The sequence below is a fragment of the Haemaphysalis longicornis genome, unplaced genomic scaffold (genome assembly GCF_048455015.1).
Source record: "Haemaphysalis longicornis isolate Haplotype H1 unplaced genomic scaffold, Haemaphysalis longicornis Haplotype H1 scaffold_4, whole genome shotgun sequence".
NCBI lineage: Eukaryota > Metazoa > Arthropoda > Arachnida > Ixodida > Ixodidae > Haemaphysalis > Haemaphysalis longicornis.
In genome coordinates, this window is record NW_027526361.1 from 16,792,493 (window position 1) to 16,811,881 (window position 19,389).

General features: G+C 48.4%; 1 protein-coding gene across 3 annotated transcripts in view; it reads right to left on the reverse strand.

Moving 5' to 3' along the window:
* Positions 1–16,044: 16,044 nt before the first annotated feature.
* The window catches only part of LOC144178321 (limbic system-associated membrane protein-like), a 215,281-nt gene continuing 211,936 nt past the window's right edge, over positions 16,045–19,389 (reverse strand). For all 3 annotated transcript variants that reach the window (XM_077706073.1, XM_077706074.1, XM_077706075.1), the window contains one exon: positions 16,045–19,227. In XM_077706073.1, the coding sequence (XP_077562199.1) occupies positions 19,106–19,227 (122 nt within the window). In that variant the 3' untranslated portion in view covers positions 16,045–19,105. The remainder of the gene's footprint in view (positions 19,228–19,389) is intronic.

The window sequence follows — 19,389 nt, forward strand, 5'->3', positions numbered from 1 at the left end:
AATTCGGAAATACGCGCGATCCAATTCGGCCACCCCCATTCAAATCGCCCAGTCCCGCACAAAGCGGGACTGGGCGCAACTGTCCCGCACAAAGCGGGCCGGCTTCCGACTTTTCCTCACGACAGTTGAAAACCTTCCTGCTGTGGTAGCCCTTCAAGAGCCAGGCAGCGGTGCCACGCTCACAAACTATACTACGTTTCAGCAAGACCCCTTATCCTGCATCTGCGTGCATAAAAATTACACGGCCAACTTGGTTGACCTTGACATTAAGCCAAAATTCTCGTGCGTGATGGTAACACTCATTCCGCTACGCAAACAGGACCCGCCACTACACGTGCTAAACATCTATTGCTCGCCGAGACTAGACCTTTTTAGCCGCGTCTTAAAGGCTGCGGGCAAGGACCCCCTGGTGATTGTGGGCGATTTTAACGCCCCCAGCACACTTAGGGAATATGTGCGTGAAGAGCGGCGTGGACATAAGTTATGGCAGAACTTCACTCTAAGAAAAAAGGGTGTGGTAGTTTCTCCCTTAAGGGTGAAACAGGAATATATCATATATTCATATATTGCTCCCTAAGAGGTAGAAAGATTCTCCCTTTAAGAGGGAGGAGCGCGTTTCTGCCCCTAGGAGTGGAGGAAGATTTCCCCCTTTCGTGAGCTAATGGAGGAGCATTCCTCCCCTGGCAGCGTCACCCAAGCAAGGCTTGTCATGCGAGAAAGGCCTAGCGAGCTGATCGGTTTGAGGATCGAGGAAGTACAAACAAGTAGGTCACTGTGGTTGTGTGCGCTTAAAATGCGCTAAAATAACCAAGAAATTACCTACCGAGCACCAGAACTGCGGTTAGCAAGCGATGTCGCCAATCGTATATGCCCGACTTCTTGCATTCGTCTCGCTGCGCGTTCAGAGCGAACGCGCCGCCGTAAACACAGTAGAAGTCATACCGATTGCTTTCAAAATGCCGTCTTTATTTCCGAAAGGCTCGTAACCCCGCCGTTCACCGCACACGAGATCACAAGTATCCAATGCGGCCGTTTGAGAACAACCACTTGTTGTTAGTCGTCTTACCCATGCTACAACCGATGCATCACAACGCGGGTCGTCTGCAATCGTAAATCTCAGCGCAAAGGCAATGCAGGCAACACGAAAAACGTATCCGTCGCTGTTGCACCCGTCCGAGCGAGGGGATGACAATGCTCGCCCTCTAGCGTGCTCGAAGTAAAGCAATCGTAAACGTTTTAAAATGACCGATAGATGACGCAAAAAAAAAAAAAGTAGGGGTGGGGAGGTGCGGCTACTAAGCATCACCATCAGTGGGCACTTACATCAAGGCGTTTCCTTGGTTTCCGTTATGGATAACGTATATTATAATAACCAGCACCACGGAGGCTACATGTGGGCGGGCACATATTGGGAAGAAACATAGCACAACACAGCGACATACACTTCATTAAAGGCACTGCCAAGGCACAATACACGCAACCCGCAACATATACACGTATACAACATATAGTACACTTTTCACATGTCCGCATGATCACAAGCCACAACTAAACATTGAAACGGCGACAAAGTATTTATAACCCTGATCGCCGAAATTGCAGGTAGGAACAACGAGCTTGTTGCTTGTTTCGATAACCCACGGCAGTGCGTGAGCCTTAGGTGGGTTTTGTTATTTCATCAAATGTAACCCGTGCAATTGCAAACTTTTATTAATTTGAGGTTTTGTAAGAAGCAGTCAAATAGCTCAAAGAAGAAAAAACGTTTCACGAAACAGTACGGCAGGTATGTTTGGGTAGTGACACTCATTGCCCCGCCTTCGCTCTTTTAGCGTAGAGCGCACGACTGGTCTGGCAACAATTCAGCCAAGATGTTACCGAATGGGGGCCTTTTGTTGTTGGTAACTGATGCATTAATATGCTGCGGTCAGTTCTCGTTGACGAACAAAGGGGCAGTTTACTATCATCGCTGACCTCTGTTACTCTTGGGCGTCAGTATATAACGTCCACAAATGCAGTGGTAACGTTGAACTGGGCGCACGCGAGTCGCGCACAGCAAGCATGCAGCGGTGCCCACAGAATGTGCTTCAAACACACGGCTGGCGAGCCGTGCGTTAGCGTGGCGGGCACATGGTAATAATAATAAAAAAAGACAGCGAGAAAACAAGCAAGCAGCACATCGCAGGGGAGTTGTTGCTCATAGTCGTCGTATGCGCCCGATCGGTGAAAGCCACCGTGCAACGATGAACGGTTTCGTTTTCGGCGTCAGCGCCGACAGCAGATTGCAGACGACAGGGGAGAATATTTCCTCCCCGTTTCGGTGTTTCGTAGAGGCCGTACAGAGGGCGCTACGGGTAATTAGCTAAAGGGAGAATTTTGCTGGTACGGGGGAGAAAACCCTCGATTTCCTCCCGTTTTCTACCCTTTTTTCTTAGAGTGTTATGTCTACGCTGGTCCTAACTCTTCACACCGACCCTGCCTACCCAACTCGCGTGGGTAATTCCGTACATGTCCGGACCTTACGCTCACAAAAAACATCCAATATGCAGATTAGGTCAACACCGAGGAGACCCTCGGCAGCGACCACTGCATACTCAACATCACCATTCGCACCCGTCCCTTGGCAAGAGCTTACGCAGAGGCAAAATTACTCAATTGGACTAAATTTCGACAAACATACACTAAATCCATCCCCATTAAGGAGCAAGGCTACCACGCTTGGTCCCAGCAATTGGTTTCGATCCTTCGCTCCACAGAAACCCACATTAAACTCTCGGATGCGACTCCGGATGTGGATAACTACCTCCTTCACATCTGGGCTGCTCGGCACAGCCTTGTCCGCCGGTGGCGCCGACAAAAATACAACCGAAAACTGAAAATTCGCATCGCCGAGCTCACCGAGCGAGCGGCGGAGTACGCGGCCCAGCTCACCGACTCTAACTGGGTGGACCGATGCAACACGGCCGCGCGACAAATGTCCAGTAGGGGTACCTGGCGCATCTTCCGCGCCTTGATCGATCCGACCCAAACTCTAACAGACACAAAAGCACCTCCAACGAGCGATTCACAGCTTCGATGGGGACACGACAAAATTGGCATGCAAACTGCGAGACCAATACCTAAGCACACTTCAGGACTCTCGAGGGTCCGCGTACTCCTATGCAGGTAGCGAGAACGCGGAGCTGGATCAACCTTTCCAGCTATACGACCTGAAGGCGGCCCTAGCGAAAATGAGTCGAGGAACGGCACCAGGACGGGATCACATCACAGTGAAACTACTTGCCAATCTTCCCGACTCTACCTACACAATGCTCCTTGCTTACATCAACTCTCTTGGCTAGTGGAAACACCCCTTCCGATTGAGTGGAAGACCGCCCTGGTCACCTTCATACCCAAAGCGGACAAAGCCATTGACACGGACAACCTCCGCCCCATCTCCCTTACTTGTTGTGTGGGAAAATTAATGGAGACGATGGTGCGCGACAGGCTGTCCGAGTTTTTGGAGAACAAAAATGTATTTGCAGGCACCATGTTCGGGTTCCGCCCACACCGGTCCGCGCAGGATGTCTTGCTCCAGCTCGATCGTGAGATCCTCAATCCCTTCGAGTACCCTCTCAGTGACAAAGTTGTGCTCGCTTTAGATTTGAAGGGGGCCTTTGATAACGTGACTCACGAAATTATCCTAACACATCTCTCACAAGTGGACTGTGGCCAAAGTGCTTTCAACTACATTAAGCAATTCTTCACTGACCGACAATCATATATTCGAATTCAGGACATGGAACACAGCCCTTACCAATTAGGCACGCGAGGGACCCCGCAGGGAGCGCTCCTCTCGCCCCTCCTATTCAATCTGGCAATGATAAGGCTCCCTGCTCAGCTGGCGAAAGTCGAAGGCATCCTTCATGCGCTGTATGCCGACGACATCACCATCTGGGCGTCACACGGTTCGTTAGGAGACATGGAGGCCAACCTGCAGCAAGCGGCGGACGTCGTGGACGACTATGCCCGTCGCTGTGGCCTTCAGTGCTCCCCGTCCAAATCGGAATTCGTGCACATACGCCCCTCACCAAAGTGCACCACCAAATCAACCTGTCCCTTCACAGCGGACCCATGCCCGAACGCGATGAGATCAGAGTACTGGGGCTCTTCATTCACAAACATCGCAGAGCAGACACAACATTGGCCAAATTGCGTAAAGTGGGGGACCAAGTGGGCCGGATGATGCGCCGGGTTTCCAATAAGCACGGGGGGTTACGATGCAAAGATGCCTTGCAGCTGGCGCATGCATTCGTAACCAGCTGAGTCCTGTACTCGGCTCCATACCTCCACTTACGCAGGTTTGACGAGAATGTACTCGAGGTCATTCTCCGTAAAATCTACAAGCGCGCTCACGACCTTCCGTTCCACACCTCCAACCAGCGCCTTCTAGGCCTGGGAATGGTAAACACATTCAAGGAGCTGCGTGAGGCGCACTTGACGAATCAATACAATAGACTCTCTAAAACGCCGTCGGGTTGCCGCCTTCTTGCCAGATCACACATCCATCCCCCAATACATACGGAAAAGCGCGTACAGATTCCCGAAGTCTAGAGATACGCCTTGCATGTGCCTCCTCTTCCGGCCAACATAACACGAGATGACCACAGTGGCCGACGAGTCGCGCGGGCAGAAGCAATGGCTGGCCACTATGGTCGAAAAAACGGAGTCTTTTACATAGACGCCTCCGGCCCGCACCACGGGGGTTGGTACACGGCCGTGGTCGTCCACCAAAACACGGCAGTGAACGGACTCACTTTCCGTGCACACAATATTACACACGCGGAGGAGATTGCCATCGTGCAAGCCGCCGCAGATCAGGACTCGCGGGTCATTATCACCGACTCAAGGGGTGCCTGCCGCAATATCGAACAGGGGTGCATTCCGTACTTTGCTTACAAAATTCTCCAAAACAGTAACTACCTAGGTGCCCCCGCGAATCGAACGATCATATGGGCTCCGGCTCACACGGGCCTTGAGGGTAACGAGGCGGCTGACGCCGCTGCCCGCGCGCTCACTCTCCGGGCACCATCCTCGTCCCCTACCGATCCGGACCTAGAACCCAATCCCACTTGCACCTTTAAGGAGGTCACACAGTTTTATCAATCCGACCATTCCGTCTATCCCAAGCCCTGTAGGGGCCTCACGAAGGCGGAGGAGTGCATCCTCCTTCGCCTTTATACGAAAACTCTCTTGTGCCCGGCAATCTTAAAACACTTCGACCCCGCTTGCACGGCGAAGTGCCCGCACTGTGAGGAAGATTCCTCTGACATTTTCCACATGGTGTGGGAGTGCCAAAAAACCCCAAACCTACTCCCTCTACCCAACTCTTCCCGGGAGGACTGGGAGGCAGCCCTGCTCGGCTGCTCGGACCTGACGGCCCAACGGGCCCTGGCCGGGCAGGCCCGGGCCGCGGCCGACGCCATTGGGCGCCCGTAAGGGGGAGCCCACCTAGTCTTTGTACGGGGCGGCCTCTTAAGGACCGCTTCCCACCCTCCCTGTGCAAACTTCTGTAAATAAATGTTTTTCAGTCAGTCAGCCTCACTCGTTGTTCAGCACTCGCTCCTGAGGGCTGCAGTGCGCTGGGGCAGCACTCATTTGTGGGTTATTTCGACGGAAACGATGGTAAGCCTCTGCGTCGGCGGCGCGAACTGCGTCTCAGGAAGGAACCGCGAACTGTGCCTCAGGAGATGAACGCAGATCTGCGTCGAGCGCACGACGGCACGCTCTGCTATGGCGTCAACTATATAGCAGCGCGTCGCCACCGCCCAGAATAACTCACTGCCGCCCCCTCAAACTTTCTCCACAATTTCCTCCACCGTTTCCTTTCTGTCGTTGTTCGTTCGGTTATGACGCCGACGCCGATGTTGAACTACAGTAGCGGCCACCAAAGTGCTGCGCATTAAAAAAAAACGACAAACACGGCATCAAATTCTGATCGATTGCGTTGTGGAGGCTCATTAGTACTGTGCGACACAACGGAATCACTGCGGTGTCGAATAGGCAACTTTACGCCTGCAGACAATATGCATGGCATATATCGTACTGGCGGGACACCAGTGCCCGAACGTGTGGAGGGAAATCGGCTTTCCAACGTTCTGGCCCGTGATTACGGCCCCGGGCTACCAGTACATGTGAATTATTCCCAACACCGACTTTTTGGCAAGAAATAATACCTTTACGAATCACCAATGTTCCGATGCACTTTTTGTCACCGTCACACCGACCTCTCCCGGTTTCGAGTGAACATCCTACGCCAGGTACAGAGCCTTTACCGACGCCGTAACACGTTCACGAGTTCCACCAGAGTTTATCCTCACCATTTCATTCGCCACCCTCCTCATTCACTCCTCATCGCCAAACCAGTGTTATAGCGACTAGTTGGCTGACCAAATTGTAGGAGGTCAGGTGGAATTTAAAATTTAAACTATTTAAACTAAAGCGGTGCTACGCGCGGTTAAACCGGACGATCGGAACTAAGTACGTGTATGCCATGGCCGTATTGAATAACAATCCAGGAAATGAGAAATCTTGGCAAGTCTGTAAACCGCGGGGTGGTGTGCGGTGGTGGACATGAGCAGTAATTTATAACGTTTTGTCATGTTCAAATAATTTCTGTGTTTTGACAGGAAATTTAAAATTATTACGACCATTTTCTTCGGAAACAGGGCTGCACGCGAAGTTTCATCTTAGTGAAGATGAAGACGACCAAAACTGAAATGGTATGACCACAAAACGAGAACGAAGACACGTCTGCCAGAATCAAAAGGAAACGACCGAAAGGAAAACTCGAAACCATCGATCGACCACAACAAAACCCTTCCACTTCGCTAGCTTTACCCGAACGCAAATGTTTGGTATACGTTGTTGTAGATAGTTCTGCGATTATCTGGAACGTCTACGTTCTTCACTGGCTGCCCGCTCTTCCAATGAGTGAACCACGCGTGGCCTACCCATGGCTCTCTGGAAGGTGAACTTCCCGACGAGAGCCAGCCCGCGACCACACCTGCGATGTGACGTGATGCGAGCGGTGACGCTGACTGGCTCCCGTTCTGCCGTGATATGGGTGACACCTGTGCGCACGTGCACGCGTCAGCTGCGAACAGCGAGCGGGAGGTGCGCCCGAAGAGCGCGTGGATAAAGTTGACTTTGCCGAAAGGCACAACCTCAAGGTAAGGCTTTGCCGCAAAGCAAGGCCCGAGAGGGGCGCAGTCAAGACTTTATTCCTGGCCAGTCTCCGCGCTTGGCTACGTGCCAGGGCATCATATCATCGCAGTCATCATCATCATCATCATCATCATCATCGTCGTCGTAGTCGTCGTTGTTAAAACATGTGAATAAAGTTGGCTTTGCCGCATGGCGTTTCGGCTTACTTAACCAGCGACGGCGCAAGTCAGCTAATACAAGCTTCGCTTGAAAAATAACTCCACGCGATCCTGGCTGCACGTGCATGCATGCTCGATCGAGTGCGACGTGGCAGACATCCATCGAGGAGTACGCGTTCAAACCATTATTTCTAACCAGGTGACTTCCTCCAATGTATCCCGAAGAAGGATGGCACCGCATTAGTTATAATGCCGAAGCTTTTATCGTGATTTCAATTTTGCCGTTACTGCTTTTCATGCACATTTATAATACTTACCATATACTCATCTTTTTCTACATGGTACTTCGCCGAATGCTGGGATGCATCCATGTCGGGCTGCAATACGGTAGCTGGAGTTAATCGCTGGGTTGCCATTGCTGACGGAGCCTAAGCTGGCACCGATGAACCAGATGGAGCTCATAACGAAACAGACGTTAATTTATATAGCCACAAAATGAGAAACGGTTACAAAACTGACGTATGGCATTTCATACCACCACAATACCCGATATTCCCCATTTACCTGCTCGTCTCGCGCGCCCATCATAATGCTCCCTCGAGAGGAGAGTCCGAAAAAACCGAGGGGTACATTTCAGTCGTCCCACGGGAGAGTAAAGCCCTTAAAGGCTCATCCGGAAGTAATTTGGCCCGTTCTTCCGTAGCGTCGTCCCCACATGTAGGGTAAAGAATGTAGGGTTGGAGTGTTTTCATTCGTCAGCACCTAAACGATGGGATGCAGCGGCGACATTTCGCCTGGGTCATCTGCCCACCGTGTAGATGACTTTGCATGGCTGCGCCGATGCAGTTGCTCGAGCGGCCTCGCGTCGCTAGGGAGCAAGGAATAAAAAAATCCCGGGCCCTCTCCACTAAACTGAAACCTGGGGAGGGGCGAAGAATACAGTGTAAAAGTGTATTCTTGGCGCCTTGGTGTTTTTGCTAACGGAGATGAAACCGTTGGGGGGTAGAGGTATGCAGCTTTGCTGTAAAAGTATCTTGTATTTGAAGCACGAAGCTATCGAGCGCGAGACTAAACGAGTTCTCGGTGTTTTTTTAGTGCGCGTTACGAAGCGCTCCAGCCCGAGGCGTAAACGAGTGTCCCGGTGTTTTTAGTATGCTTTACGTTCTAGCGCGAGGCGTAAACGAGTTTCCCGATGATTTAGTGCCGTGACTACATGAGACGAACGACGATTACGACGACGACGACGACAGCAGACGACAACAGCCCCAGCTAAGGGGTTTCGCCCCTAAAGCGTGTGCCTGTGGAGGCATACCGTTCCGCCTCTATGGTGAGCAGAAAGCTGAGTGCCCGGAAAATTGTAGTATAGTTTAACTTTTCAGGTAAAAGCAATTTTAACAGAGCATCGCCAACCACTCAACAGTAAAGGAAACCCAAATAAAGTCAAGTAAAACAAAAAGTCCGAACACAGGAGCCGATCTGAGGGATTTCAGTGTACCAATCGCTTTCCTAAAAAAAGAAGAAGAAACAAACCAAGAAAGTAATGCATGGCTTCAAGGTGGGGTAAACAACGCATGCCAAAACAGTTCGGTAGCCTTAACGACGAATAGATTTCCCTAATATTGATAATATCTCATAGCGAACATAGACATGTTGAGTCAAGGAACAGCCACGTCAAATGTAGGCCCGCTCTTCAAGGGCACTCCGTTGAAGATCGATGGCACACTGACATCGAGCGTGGTGAAAGGCTATCAGTATTTTTTTCTATCGTAAGCTACATCAGCAAGGGAAGGGAATTATATTTACCTGCGTTTCTTATCGCACGGCTATACTGCCTCAAAGACTGATGGAAAGCGATCATCGAGTAAACGAGTACCGTGGTGGTGCACGCACTCATAAATTAAACGTTCCCGTGTTGATTGTCGGAAGTAAATATAGGTACATTTCATTTGCAATTCCGAGCAACCGCGTACAGGAGAGCAGGACGGTCAGCTGGGCCAGGTGCAATTCGTTTATTGTAGAAAACTGTGAGACTGGACAAGCAACCAGAGATAAGAGACACACTTCGAGTGCAGTCAATGCGCCGTCATCTCAGCGCTTGTCCAGGATGTTTATTGACTTTGGTTCATATATATGTACTCGCGCAGTGAATTTCACTTAACATACACATTAGCTTAATATTAACCGACGTAGAGACATGCTCAGCTTGAGAGACGAGAAAGTACAGTAGCCAGCCGATTTTTCGGATTAGAAGGGGAACGAAAAATAGTCCGAATAAAAAAGCAGTTCGAAAAATACGTGAGTCGCAAAAACGAACTTTATTTAATTTAAATTGGACAGCAGAAGTCGCAGATGGTTCCTTGCCTAAAAATATTCCTTCGTATGAGAACGTCTGCTTGCATCTCTGCAAGCGTCATGTTTTCTTCGTAAGCATTGGACAACGACGCCAAAGCGTTGGCAACGTCTTGCACTGACGGCTGCGGGCGGTCGGGAATGTCTTCCTCGGAGTCAGAGTCGTTCTGCGGCAGCGCGGTGATTTGGCGCACGATCTCATCGACGGTTAGCTCCGCTCACAACGCTTTGTTGCTGTCCATTGCAGCGAAAAGATCAAAGTTCGCTACCCCGGCTGGAGTGAAGTCAATCCCCATCCAATCCGAAGCTAGCCAGGTGGCTTAAGATTTAAAATGGCGTCGTCCTGAAGTCGCACCGTGGCTCGGTCGCGGAAAATTTTGACCGGAAAATCAAACTTTTCGCTTTAATTTGTCCGAAATGTCCGTTGTTCATATACATTACTCCTATGGTACCACTGGTGTTTCCTCTGGGAAATCCGGAATATCAAGCAAGTCCGAATTTTCGGAGTCCGAAAAAACGGTCGGCTACTATATACCGACTCTTTGAACTGCATGTGGAGTTTTTTGTGGAGTTCGTGAGGCTCAGAAACAATGTTGGCAATGGTGTTTTTATTTTTTCTGTATTTCTACTTATTTTTGTCGAACCAAGCCCGTACGTCCAACCTGCACTGCCTATTTGTCTTGTGAAGCTACGGAACGATTCTCGTCGCAGCCAAGTTCCACACCATTAGTGTGAACTCTGCACACTCCGCGTTTTTCTTTACCTATTTGTTGTTTATGGTCACAAGAACAATGCATTCACGACTAAATCAAGCAGCCTCATCGAGCAGCGTTGCCCGTAATTGGGTGCACTGCTTGCAGCAACACGTCACGATGTGTCTACGCTAAAGATTCCCCGGACGCCAATCACAGCGAGAGGTGGGGTAGGACCAAGGAGGTTAAAAAAACCTCCTTGGGTAGGACAGGGACCACTTTTTTCCATAAAAAATCTCGCCCTGATTTTGCATCAAGGAGCACCTACCGGACTAGCCGATGGAAGTTGGAACACAGTAATTCGCCTTCCATTATTGCACCTGTGGCGACAGTATTGGTCCTGGAGCCTTCCGAGGCATCACAATCCCGGATAATGTTTACGCGGTGGCAGCGTTGACATCTTCTGTCATCTCATTTCAGAGATGTGCAGCTGAATATGTGCCCGGCTCTAGTGGCTACGGTGGATGCCCGCCGTCTACTGCCTGTACCATCGCCACTTGGACTACCGGCGTGAACTGCATCTGGGCGGCGCAGTCAGGCTGGCCATCTCGGGAACTATATGTAAGTGCACGACACCAAATTTTAATAACTGCGTTTATAAAACCAGACAAGATATGCGCCCGTGCTATTCAACGTCAAGACAGGCAATGAAGGCGTGTCGGAGTCTATGGTTGACCATGGTGTTAAGATAGCGCCTCATTCCGTGGACGTCTTAATGCGGTACAAAAAGCCTACATGTTGTGCTTTTTACGAGACAGTGGTATTAATACTGAGTGAAAGAAAGTTTGACATCCACCTGAATGCAGCCGTACGGCTACAAAGGAAATATACAGCTTTCTCAGAAACTTCGCAGTTGAAGAAATATTCGTCCTGGTCCAGGATTCGAACCCGGGACCACCGCTTAATTAACCGGAGCAGTCGCTCTACCAACTGAGCTAACCAGGAGGCTAGTCGTTTGTAGCGCGCGAGAGCGAATTGATCAACAACTCGAAGTGAGGATAGGTGTTAATCGACCAGATTTAGGAGAAAATCTAGGCGGTGTTAATCGACCGACATGACAAGCGCTACGGAGACCAGAGAACGAGCCAGCGGGCGCATGCGTCAGCAAACCGCCAGTCGACTTGTTGCCCAAGGAGATAGCATTTGTACAATCTTAACTGTGTTCTTTTTGTGTTCTTTCTGCATTTTCTTATATTGCCTGCGCGCAGTAAAATTAATTCATTTGTTAATCAGTGCCCGTGTTTGTCTCTTTGTCGTCTTCCGTTCAGTTTCTTTGCGCTGTTTTTTGCCATGGGTACGTTAACGCGTGGGCCTGTCGGTGGGCAAACTCATTTCCCTCCACAAAGGGATGGTCCAAAACCGATACCAATTCAACCTGACTTTCTGGAGGCTTCTTGTCTCTCAGTACTCGAAGCACCAGCCGGGACACCCATTCCGACTGGAAGTTTCTGTACGCCTGCTGCGAGTATGTTACCTCTTTGGTAATGCCCGGAAGGGTGAGGGCTAGGGCAATCGCAAACTCTCCTGTTTCGGACGTCAACTTTTTTCTTGGCAGCTGGCATCGCTTTCCAGATTGTCTTACAAGCGCATAAAGCCACCAGTAACTCAGTGGGTCGCATATTTTGCATCGAAAAGCTGATTTGCTTTCGATAGTTTTTCATTGCGATTAATGTCTAATTTAGTGGTCTCCTTCTCGTATATGTAGAGTTATCTTTGTCGCGCACCTCTTCTTTTATTACGGCGGTGCTTTGAGCGTCAAACGAAGGTGTTCGCAGCAGAAGTTATGTGCTTTATATGTGACGAAAAAGGAATAATGGTGGCGACAACTTTTACCGCTACCTGTGAAACGCACAGGTTCCATGCACTGCCACTTGCTGCAGCATGCGAGATCCCACCGAGATGAAGAGAAGGCTGTACGGCAAAGCTAACTTCGCAGGCCCAGGATGAGGCTTTCGTCCCGTGACCAATAATGCTTGGCTCACAGTGCAATATTTAGTCTGGCGAGCCCAATGCAAGCTGCGCTAATTAGACCTGTTCTGGCACGGTTGTTTGTTCTTTTCCACATCCTCCTTGCTAAACTGTCGTGTTCCGCTCCAGACATTGTGGAATTGCATTCCGCGGCGCCGCTAATTACCGCGGCAAAGAAAATAATCAGAGTGGTCTCTCGAGCACACCCGGCGGGCGGGCGCGTTTCTGGCATTTGTAGCTATTGCTTCGGTTGTCAACACTTCACGGGAACACCGTGAAAGGCGGGCGGGGAACTGCAATAGACTGTAGAAGAAAACGATGGTGGGTGAAATGGAAATGATATTAGTAGATACGCTATGACCCTACGTGTAATTGTTAACGAATGAATGAAGCCCAGTTATTCGAGGAAACTATCATGCTGTCCTTGTATACTTGCAATGCGCAGCACTTTGGGCTGCATAAAAGTGATGGCCAGTGGCCCCCGTTTACATTAAAAAAAAAAGCTTAGTAGCTTGCCACACGCTTCAAATAGGTTTTCCTAGTTTTCGGGTGCATTGACCCCCTTCTAAAATGGCTAAGGCCTTGATTACCTCCACATTCCCTTTAGCGCCAGAGTGCTAGGTGCCCTATCTAGTAAAGTCATGTCTGCGGGTGTGAAGCCTGTCACTCAACGTCACACTTGCCCCTTCTGTGTGCTTCCTGCATCAGAAGCTGATGTTGAACACTTGCTGTGGACTTGCCCATGTTCTTAAAGAAGCCCACACGCAGCCCCTCCGAGGCACAGGGCTCCATCCTGGCAGACCCCCAGACCTCAAGCGCTGGATATGGGGGCCCCAGAACCAGTCTCTTCTTGAATTTTTGGCGCGCTACGGGTATTCAGTGTTTGAAAACTTTTTCTTATGCCGTAGGGAAATTTCTCGGAAAAAAGAAAACAAAGCAAATGAATGGCGCGCGAACAAAGAGAGAAGTTCCAGTGGCCCCTAAGCTTCCTGTCATGATATTAGGATGCATGACCATGACTTCTAGTCCGGATGTGAAAGCAAATGCATAGGTGGGTGTGTGAAGTGCTTACATCGCACTCAAATTGAAATTGGTGCATCAGACGTGCGCTTTTATTGGCTGATGTCATCGTCTTTGGCCGATCCACCTGAGTATAGATGTGGAAGAATAGCGTATGGGTATGTTGTCGTCGCAGCCAAATGGTAACTTGTGAATTGGCCGCGATCTTCGTGCGGCAGCTGTGAATGTCACTGGCTTTTTTCGTTGAGTGGATGCGCTTGAATAGTGGGCGGGAACGTTGGCGTCGCAGCAAAATCAAATTGGTGAATCAGACGGACGTGAAATTTTGGCGACTGTAGTCATCATCAATGACCATTCCATTAGGTATGTTGGGCCTCGAGAGATGCTTGAACATCTGTAGAATGGCTTCGGCCATAATAAGCTTTTATGGCGGTAGAATTGCACCTGCCGGTCGCCGTACTGCCATACTGCAAGAAGGAGCACTTTGGGGCTCCGAAGATCCTACCTTAGACCAGTCTCTACAATGAAATCGTTTTTCTAATGTTACACAACGCGTGACTAAACACGTAGCCATGTAACATAGCCAACCTAAACATGATATTTATATGTATAGTTAAATCTATCTGGCACAGCACTACTAGTCTCGCAGTTGTTTCGCAGTCTTGCAGCCTTAACACTTATCCGCGCATATAGGCCTAGCTAACCGTCATAGTTGCGCTTCAACCCGGCTGTGACAGTGGCTTAACCCCTGGAATTGTTTCGCCATGTTGAGCGATTTGTTGTAAAAACTGCTTCGGAAACTTCTGGACGAGCGATGGGGCAGGTTTAGGGTACCTCAAAAAACATCTCGATTAAACTCCTTTATCGTTAACCATTTTAAGGAAACATTTCCGCACAAGTTCTAGGTATTCTTAAATGTTTCCAGGAAAATATTTTTTTTTTTAAAAAGAGAGGGTCATTTATCGTTGCTAAACAATCTTTGCAACTTGCAGCCTGCAGCACCGAGCCGCGCAAAAGTACGTAAACACATAAAAATTAAATTAAGGTTTTGTGGGGGGAGCACGTTTTACAACCTGTCGGGAACCACACTGCTGCCACGTTTGAAAAAAAAATTGTATATCATATTGCTTATTGAATTATTATCTTATTGTTTATGTATTTGTTTATCTTTTTCGTCTAATTTTTTCACCGGTCTATCCCACTCCAAGGCAGCAGAACTTCACACGCATACCTTCCAGGGTTACCGAATTTTGATGGTTTGTACGATTGTGCGGCCGAAACAAAAATATCCCGTATACGCAGCCGTATTTGGTCAAACATTTCTCCCAGTCTAGCCACAATGCGCCGGAGCTGCCCGATTATAGTGAATTCTAGTTCACTGTATGATCGACGATCCAGTTCAATCCTGTAACAATCGACATCGTTACCAGTAAAAAGCTTAAAAAGCCACGCGCACAAGTCGAACTGGTCAGTACCACAGAAACGCTGAATGAGAGAGGCAGTTCAGCATAGTAAAGAAAAACTGCACCCGGTTCCGAGCATCCATGTCTGAAACAACCCTCAGTCGCGTTCTTTTTGCGAAGGAGTGAACATTGTTGGGCTCCACAGTATTCGCAAGATTTCCTGAAAAGGTGGTGCCAGCCAACGTTTATAGACTATAAACGTTGGTTTCAGCCATGTCGAAGATTTAGCAACTGACCAGTGGCGCAGCTTGTTTGTAGTTTGGACGAAACAGTTCAGTTCCTGCTCTGTAGCAACTAGATTAAAAATGCATGTAAATTATTCCATTCTGTTACTACTAATCCCCCCCACCCCCGCCGTCAGAACTCCCTAATTCCTTCCCGGCGAACCTTTCAGGTATGCATACGCTATTTCGCCGTTACAGCTGCACTGCGGACCCCATTCTTAGCGCTGTGCAAACTTTCGTCTCCCAATTTCCTGCCGCTTGGGGCCAACACATCCAAATCACACATCCTAATCAAGGGCCAACACATCCAACACATCCAATACGTCCAAAAACATGTCAATACATCAATCGTGCCAGTACATCCAACGAGCCAACGCGTCCAACGTTGAATGTAATGGCATGTTGGAACTTGGATGTACTGGCTCGTTGGATGTGTTGACTCGTAATCATTTCCTGCATCGGCGACACGAATCTTCAAAGTTGGGGCATGTATGCTCGCACGTAAAATTGAAAGTCATTTCACTAAAGTGAGTGCGAGCAACTGACGACGTGCTTCGAAAGCTAATGTTAATTTGACATTCACAGTGGCAAAAGCAATAACTTCGCGACAGTGTGCGAACCTTAACGGGTGGCACTTATTGATCCAGGAAAGGCTAGCCAAGCCATTGAACTATCTTACTGCTTTAATGAAAGCAGATATTTCTCGTTCTGCCTTAGGTATGATTAATAAATATGTTTTATCATATTGGTCACATCGGGTGTATCATACTTACAGGAAGAGAGGGAATTAAAACAAGGCGCTGACTTTTCAAACTATTCGAAGTTTTCATAAAGGTTGCAGCGCACTTCAGCTTCACGACCTTGTGTGCAGTAGACGTCCCTCTCAAGAAATGAGTCAATGGCCGTGCCTTGGCTGTATTTGACTTTATTGACAGAACATTCACAAAATCCACAAGACTGAATTGCTTTCTTTGTATATTCCAAATGCCAAGAGAAATTATTTGCAGCAATGACGACTGTTTGCCGGTTATGCCTAGATTGCGAGACTGTCAAGCCTGTCTTTCTTCACTAAGCCCCCTGCGCAGGCGCTGGAAGAATGCGTTTTGGACAATTTGACCGAACCGAGAAGTAAGGCAAATTCGTCTTGCCATGTCATGCGCGTAAAAAAGAAAACAGCCAGAGATGGTCCTGTTAAATGAAAATTATTCGGCAGGTTCAAAAGAATCGATTCACCGTTTTAACCAGATCTCGGTGGAATAGCTGCTCAAAACTTCAGCGTTGAAGAAGCTTGCCCAGTTCCTTAAATTTTTTTCCGCACCTTCATTACTTTTACTTAATGCCAAGAAACTCAGAGGCACTTTGGTGTGACGGCTTTGGCAGTTTAAACCATACCAAAAGACGGACGTAAGGGCCACAACTGCAAATAATTTCTGTCACAGTAACTTGGAATGTACAACCAGACACGTCACCTAACGTTCAGCATGTAACCGCAAATGGCAAAAGCAAAAGAGGAACAATTTTGAAGCATTAGACATCGGATACTTTGAAATTGAGCTGCTAGTGCTTTCGTTAGGTAACAGCTAACTGTTACTTGCACTGAGAAATTCTTGTTTACCGAACCAGTGCCGCATTTTTAAAGGTGTGCGAGCGTTTATTAGGGCACACCGGATAAGCAGATTGCAGCTAATGCCGAGAACATCGAATTGGTGGGGTGCACCAGAGCTTCATTCTCCTTATCATCAGTAACGAGAGTTAAATAGATGGCAGTATCGATTATAGGAGCTTTATAGAGAGTTCGAACGTCCACAAAAGAAAAATGGCAAAGGAGACATCTGAGAACCTCTAGCTTCGCAACTCCATAAACAGTTTATCGCCAACTCCCTAAACAGGTGCTATAGGCCTACAACAACTCTGAAACGCTGCAGTGAGAGTGACCGGGATTTTCGTTCGGGTGAAGCAAGTGTCGTCCTGCTCTTCAGTGCAATAAATACTCGAGCGAAGACATCTGCTGTCGAAACACCAGTATACATGTGACTTTCTTTATTCTCGCATCAGCGGAGAGCAGCAGAGTTGTAGGGTGCCGACAGCTTCCGCACCACCAAGTGATGCCAGGTCTACCAAACGTCCCTCTGTTGATCGGTGTTACCGAACGCACGGAAGTATTCCCCCAGGTAGAGATAAGTCGTTCCAAAGGGTGTAAACCGCCCATTTGGGTACACACGCCTAAGCACGCCAGAAAGTTGCTAACCACGTGCACCATCACAGCCCAAAGTCTGTATTGTTTTTTTTCGCTGTTAAGAAGCCCCCCCCCCCCCCTAATACCAGATTCGTAGTAACTACGAATATATCCCCCATAATTATAAAGCTTGACACTCATCGCTGACTAAAGAAAGTTCCTATGTGGGTCATCTCCCCGCTTATACGCGGTCGTATGGTTCCAGCCCGATCTGTTCCGACGCGAGGATACGGTGACCGTGGTTTCAATCGGCCTCACCAAGTAGGGAACTGGGCCCCGCGGACTGCTCTGCTGCCCTCTATGATGATGTTGGTAGTATACATATTCTTCGTCTCCTTATTTTCACATCCTATATCTGTCAGCAAAAAAAACTTAGAAATAAAAAAAAACGGGCTAAGTATTTGCGAAACTGAAAAGTACTCACAGTGATGCCTTCAAGGATGAAGTAATGTTTATAGGACAAAAGAAAGAGATAACTTTGTGCTACATATATGCTTTCTTTTTACAGCGTCGTGAAACAAGCTATACAAAACAAGCATGACAACTCACTGCATCTCGCACAAGAGGAATAAGGGGAAAGGAGGGGGCACAGAACACAAAATACAACAGATTGTGCAGACGTGTTCAGTCTGAAACCACGACTGCCATGCAATAAGAGACATTACAATAAAACGCACAGAAGCAAACCACAGTGCCGACGCTTTACATTGACAAATTGTATTCGCAATGCATCAGCGCATAGTATTGTACAGTAAGGCGATAACTGTATGAGTTTTTAAGTGGTCACCAAAAAAAAGGTAGCGATGATTCGAAGAAGACACGATAGTGGCCCAAGTTTCCAGGAACTTTAGTGTTCTGCTATGCATAAGATCCCTTTCAGTGTGAAAGAATTAAAGCTTTAATTCATAAGTAGTGTCCACACACTAACAAATCATTTCAAACCTGAAAATTATATGACGTGAGCGGTCCGTGACAGGTTTTGTCTACATAGACTGAGTGAGGAAAAAAAAGGTATTGATCAGAGGCAATAAGAACGCCTAAAATGCGGCGCCAACTATTCGCTCAAGGCCAGCAAGAGCATGAAGAGCTACTTGAATCCTACATTTTCGACAACAACCATCGCATTACAAAACAAAATGTATTTGAAATTGTACCTAGTGTAGGGACTTCGTTAGATTATACTGCAAGAAGAAGATGAGGAAGAAGAAGAAGGAGAAGGAAGAGTCTGCGACTTCAGATCACCACGTGTACAATATCCTTGCATTCAGGAGCCATTCGCTGCCTCAACTCCTTAGATGTCTGCGTCAACTACACACCCACTCAATGAAGAAAGGCTGCTAACGGGGGATCTCAATGACAGAATACTAAGCGCAGCGCTGAAAAGAGCTTGCCGGTAGCAGATTGGAGGTCTTTCCGGCGATGGTAACCGCTCAGTAAAAACGGGGGCATTATGAAGCTATCGATAGGAACGAACGCATGACACACGGTGAAGAGAAAGCCTCCCGCTCCCGGCATGACTTATTTTTTTAAATGGAGTGAAGTGAATACAATAATTATAATAATTATAATAGCAGGGAAAGGGACAAAGTAGAATCGCAAAATGAACGGTCGGCTGTGTGCTCACAGCTGAAAAGAAAAGAGGGGAGGTTCGTTGGTCGACGGCCGCTTTCATCTCAGACATAGTCCACGGGTGGCAACAGAAAAACTATTCGGCTCATGGCGATCGACGTGTTCAGCAGAAAAAAATGGACAGCAGGGCGATGGTGACGCATCCGACCATGTGGGGACTGAAGAGCGTGGCTCGGGTGGCCGAGTTTCCGTTGCCGCTGTCCTTGATCTCCTCTTGTAAGGCGTCTGCGAATAAAGTTGGCAGAGAGAAAAAAGGGAAGAAAGCATTTTTCAGGCTGCGTAGAGGGCAGTGAGAGGCGTGCAGCTCTTGTTAATGGTGGCATGTCAAGCATGCCAAGCGTGCGTTTGTTACCATGATGCGGAGCAATGATGCTGATGACCGATGAT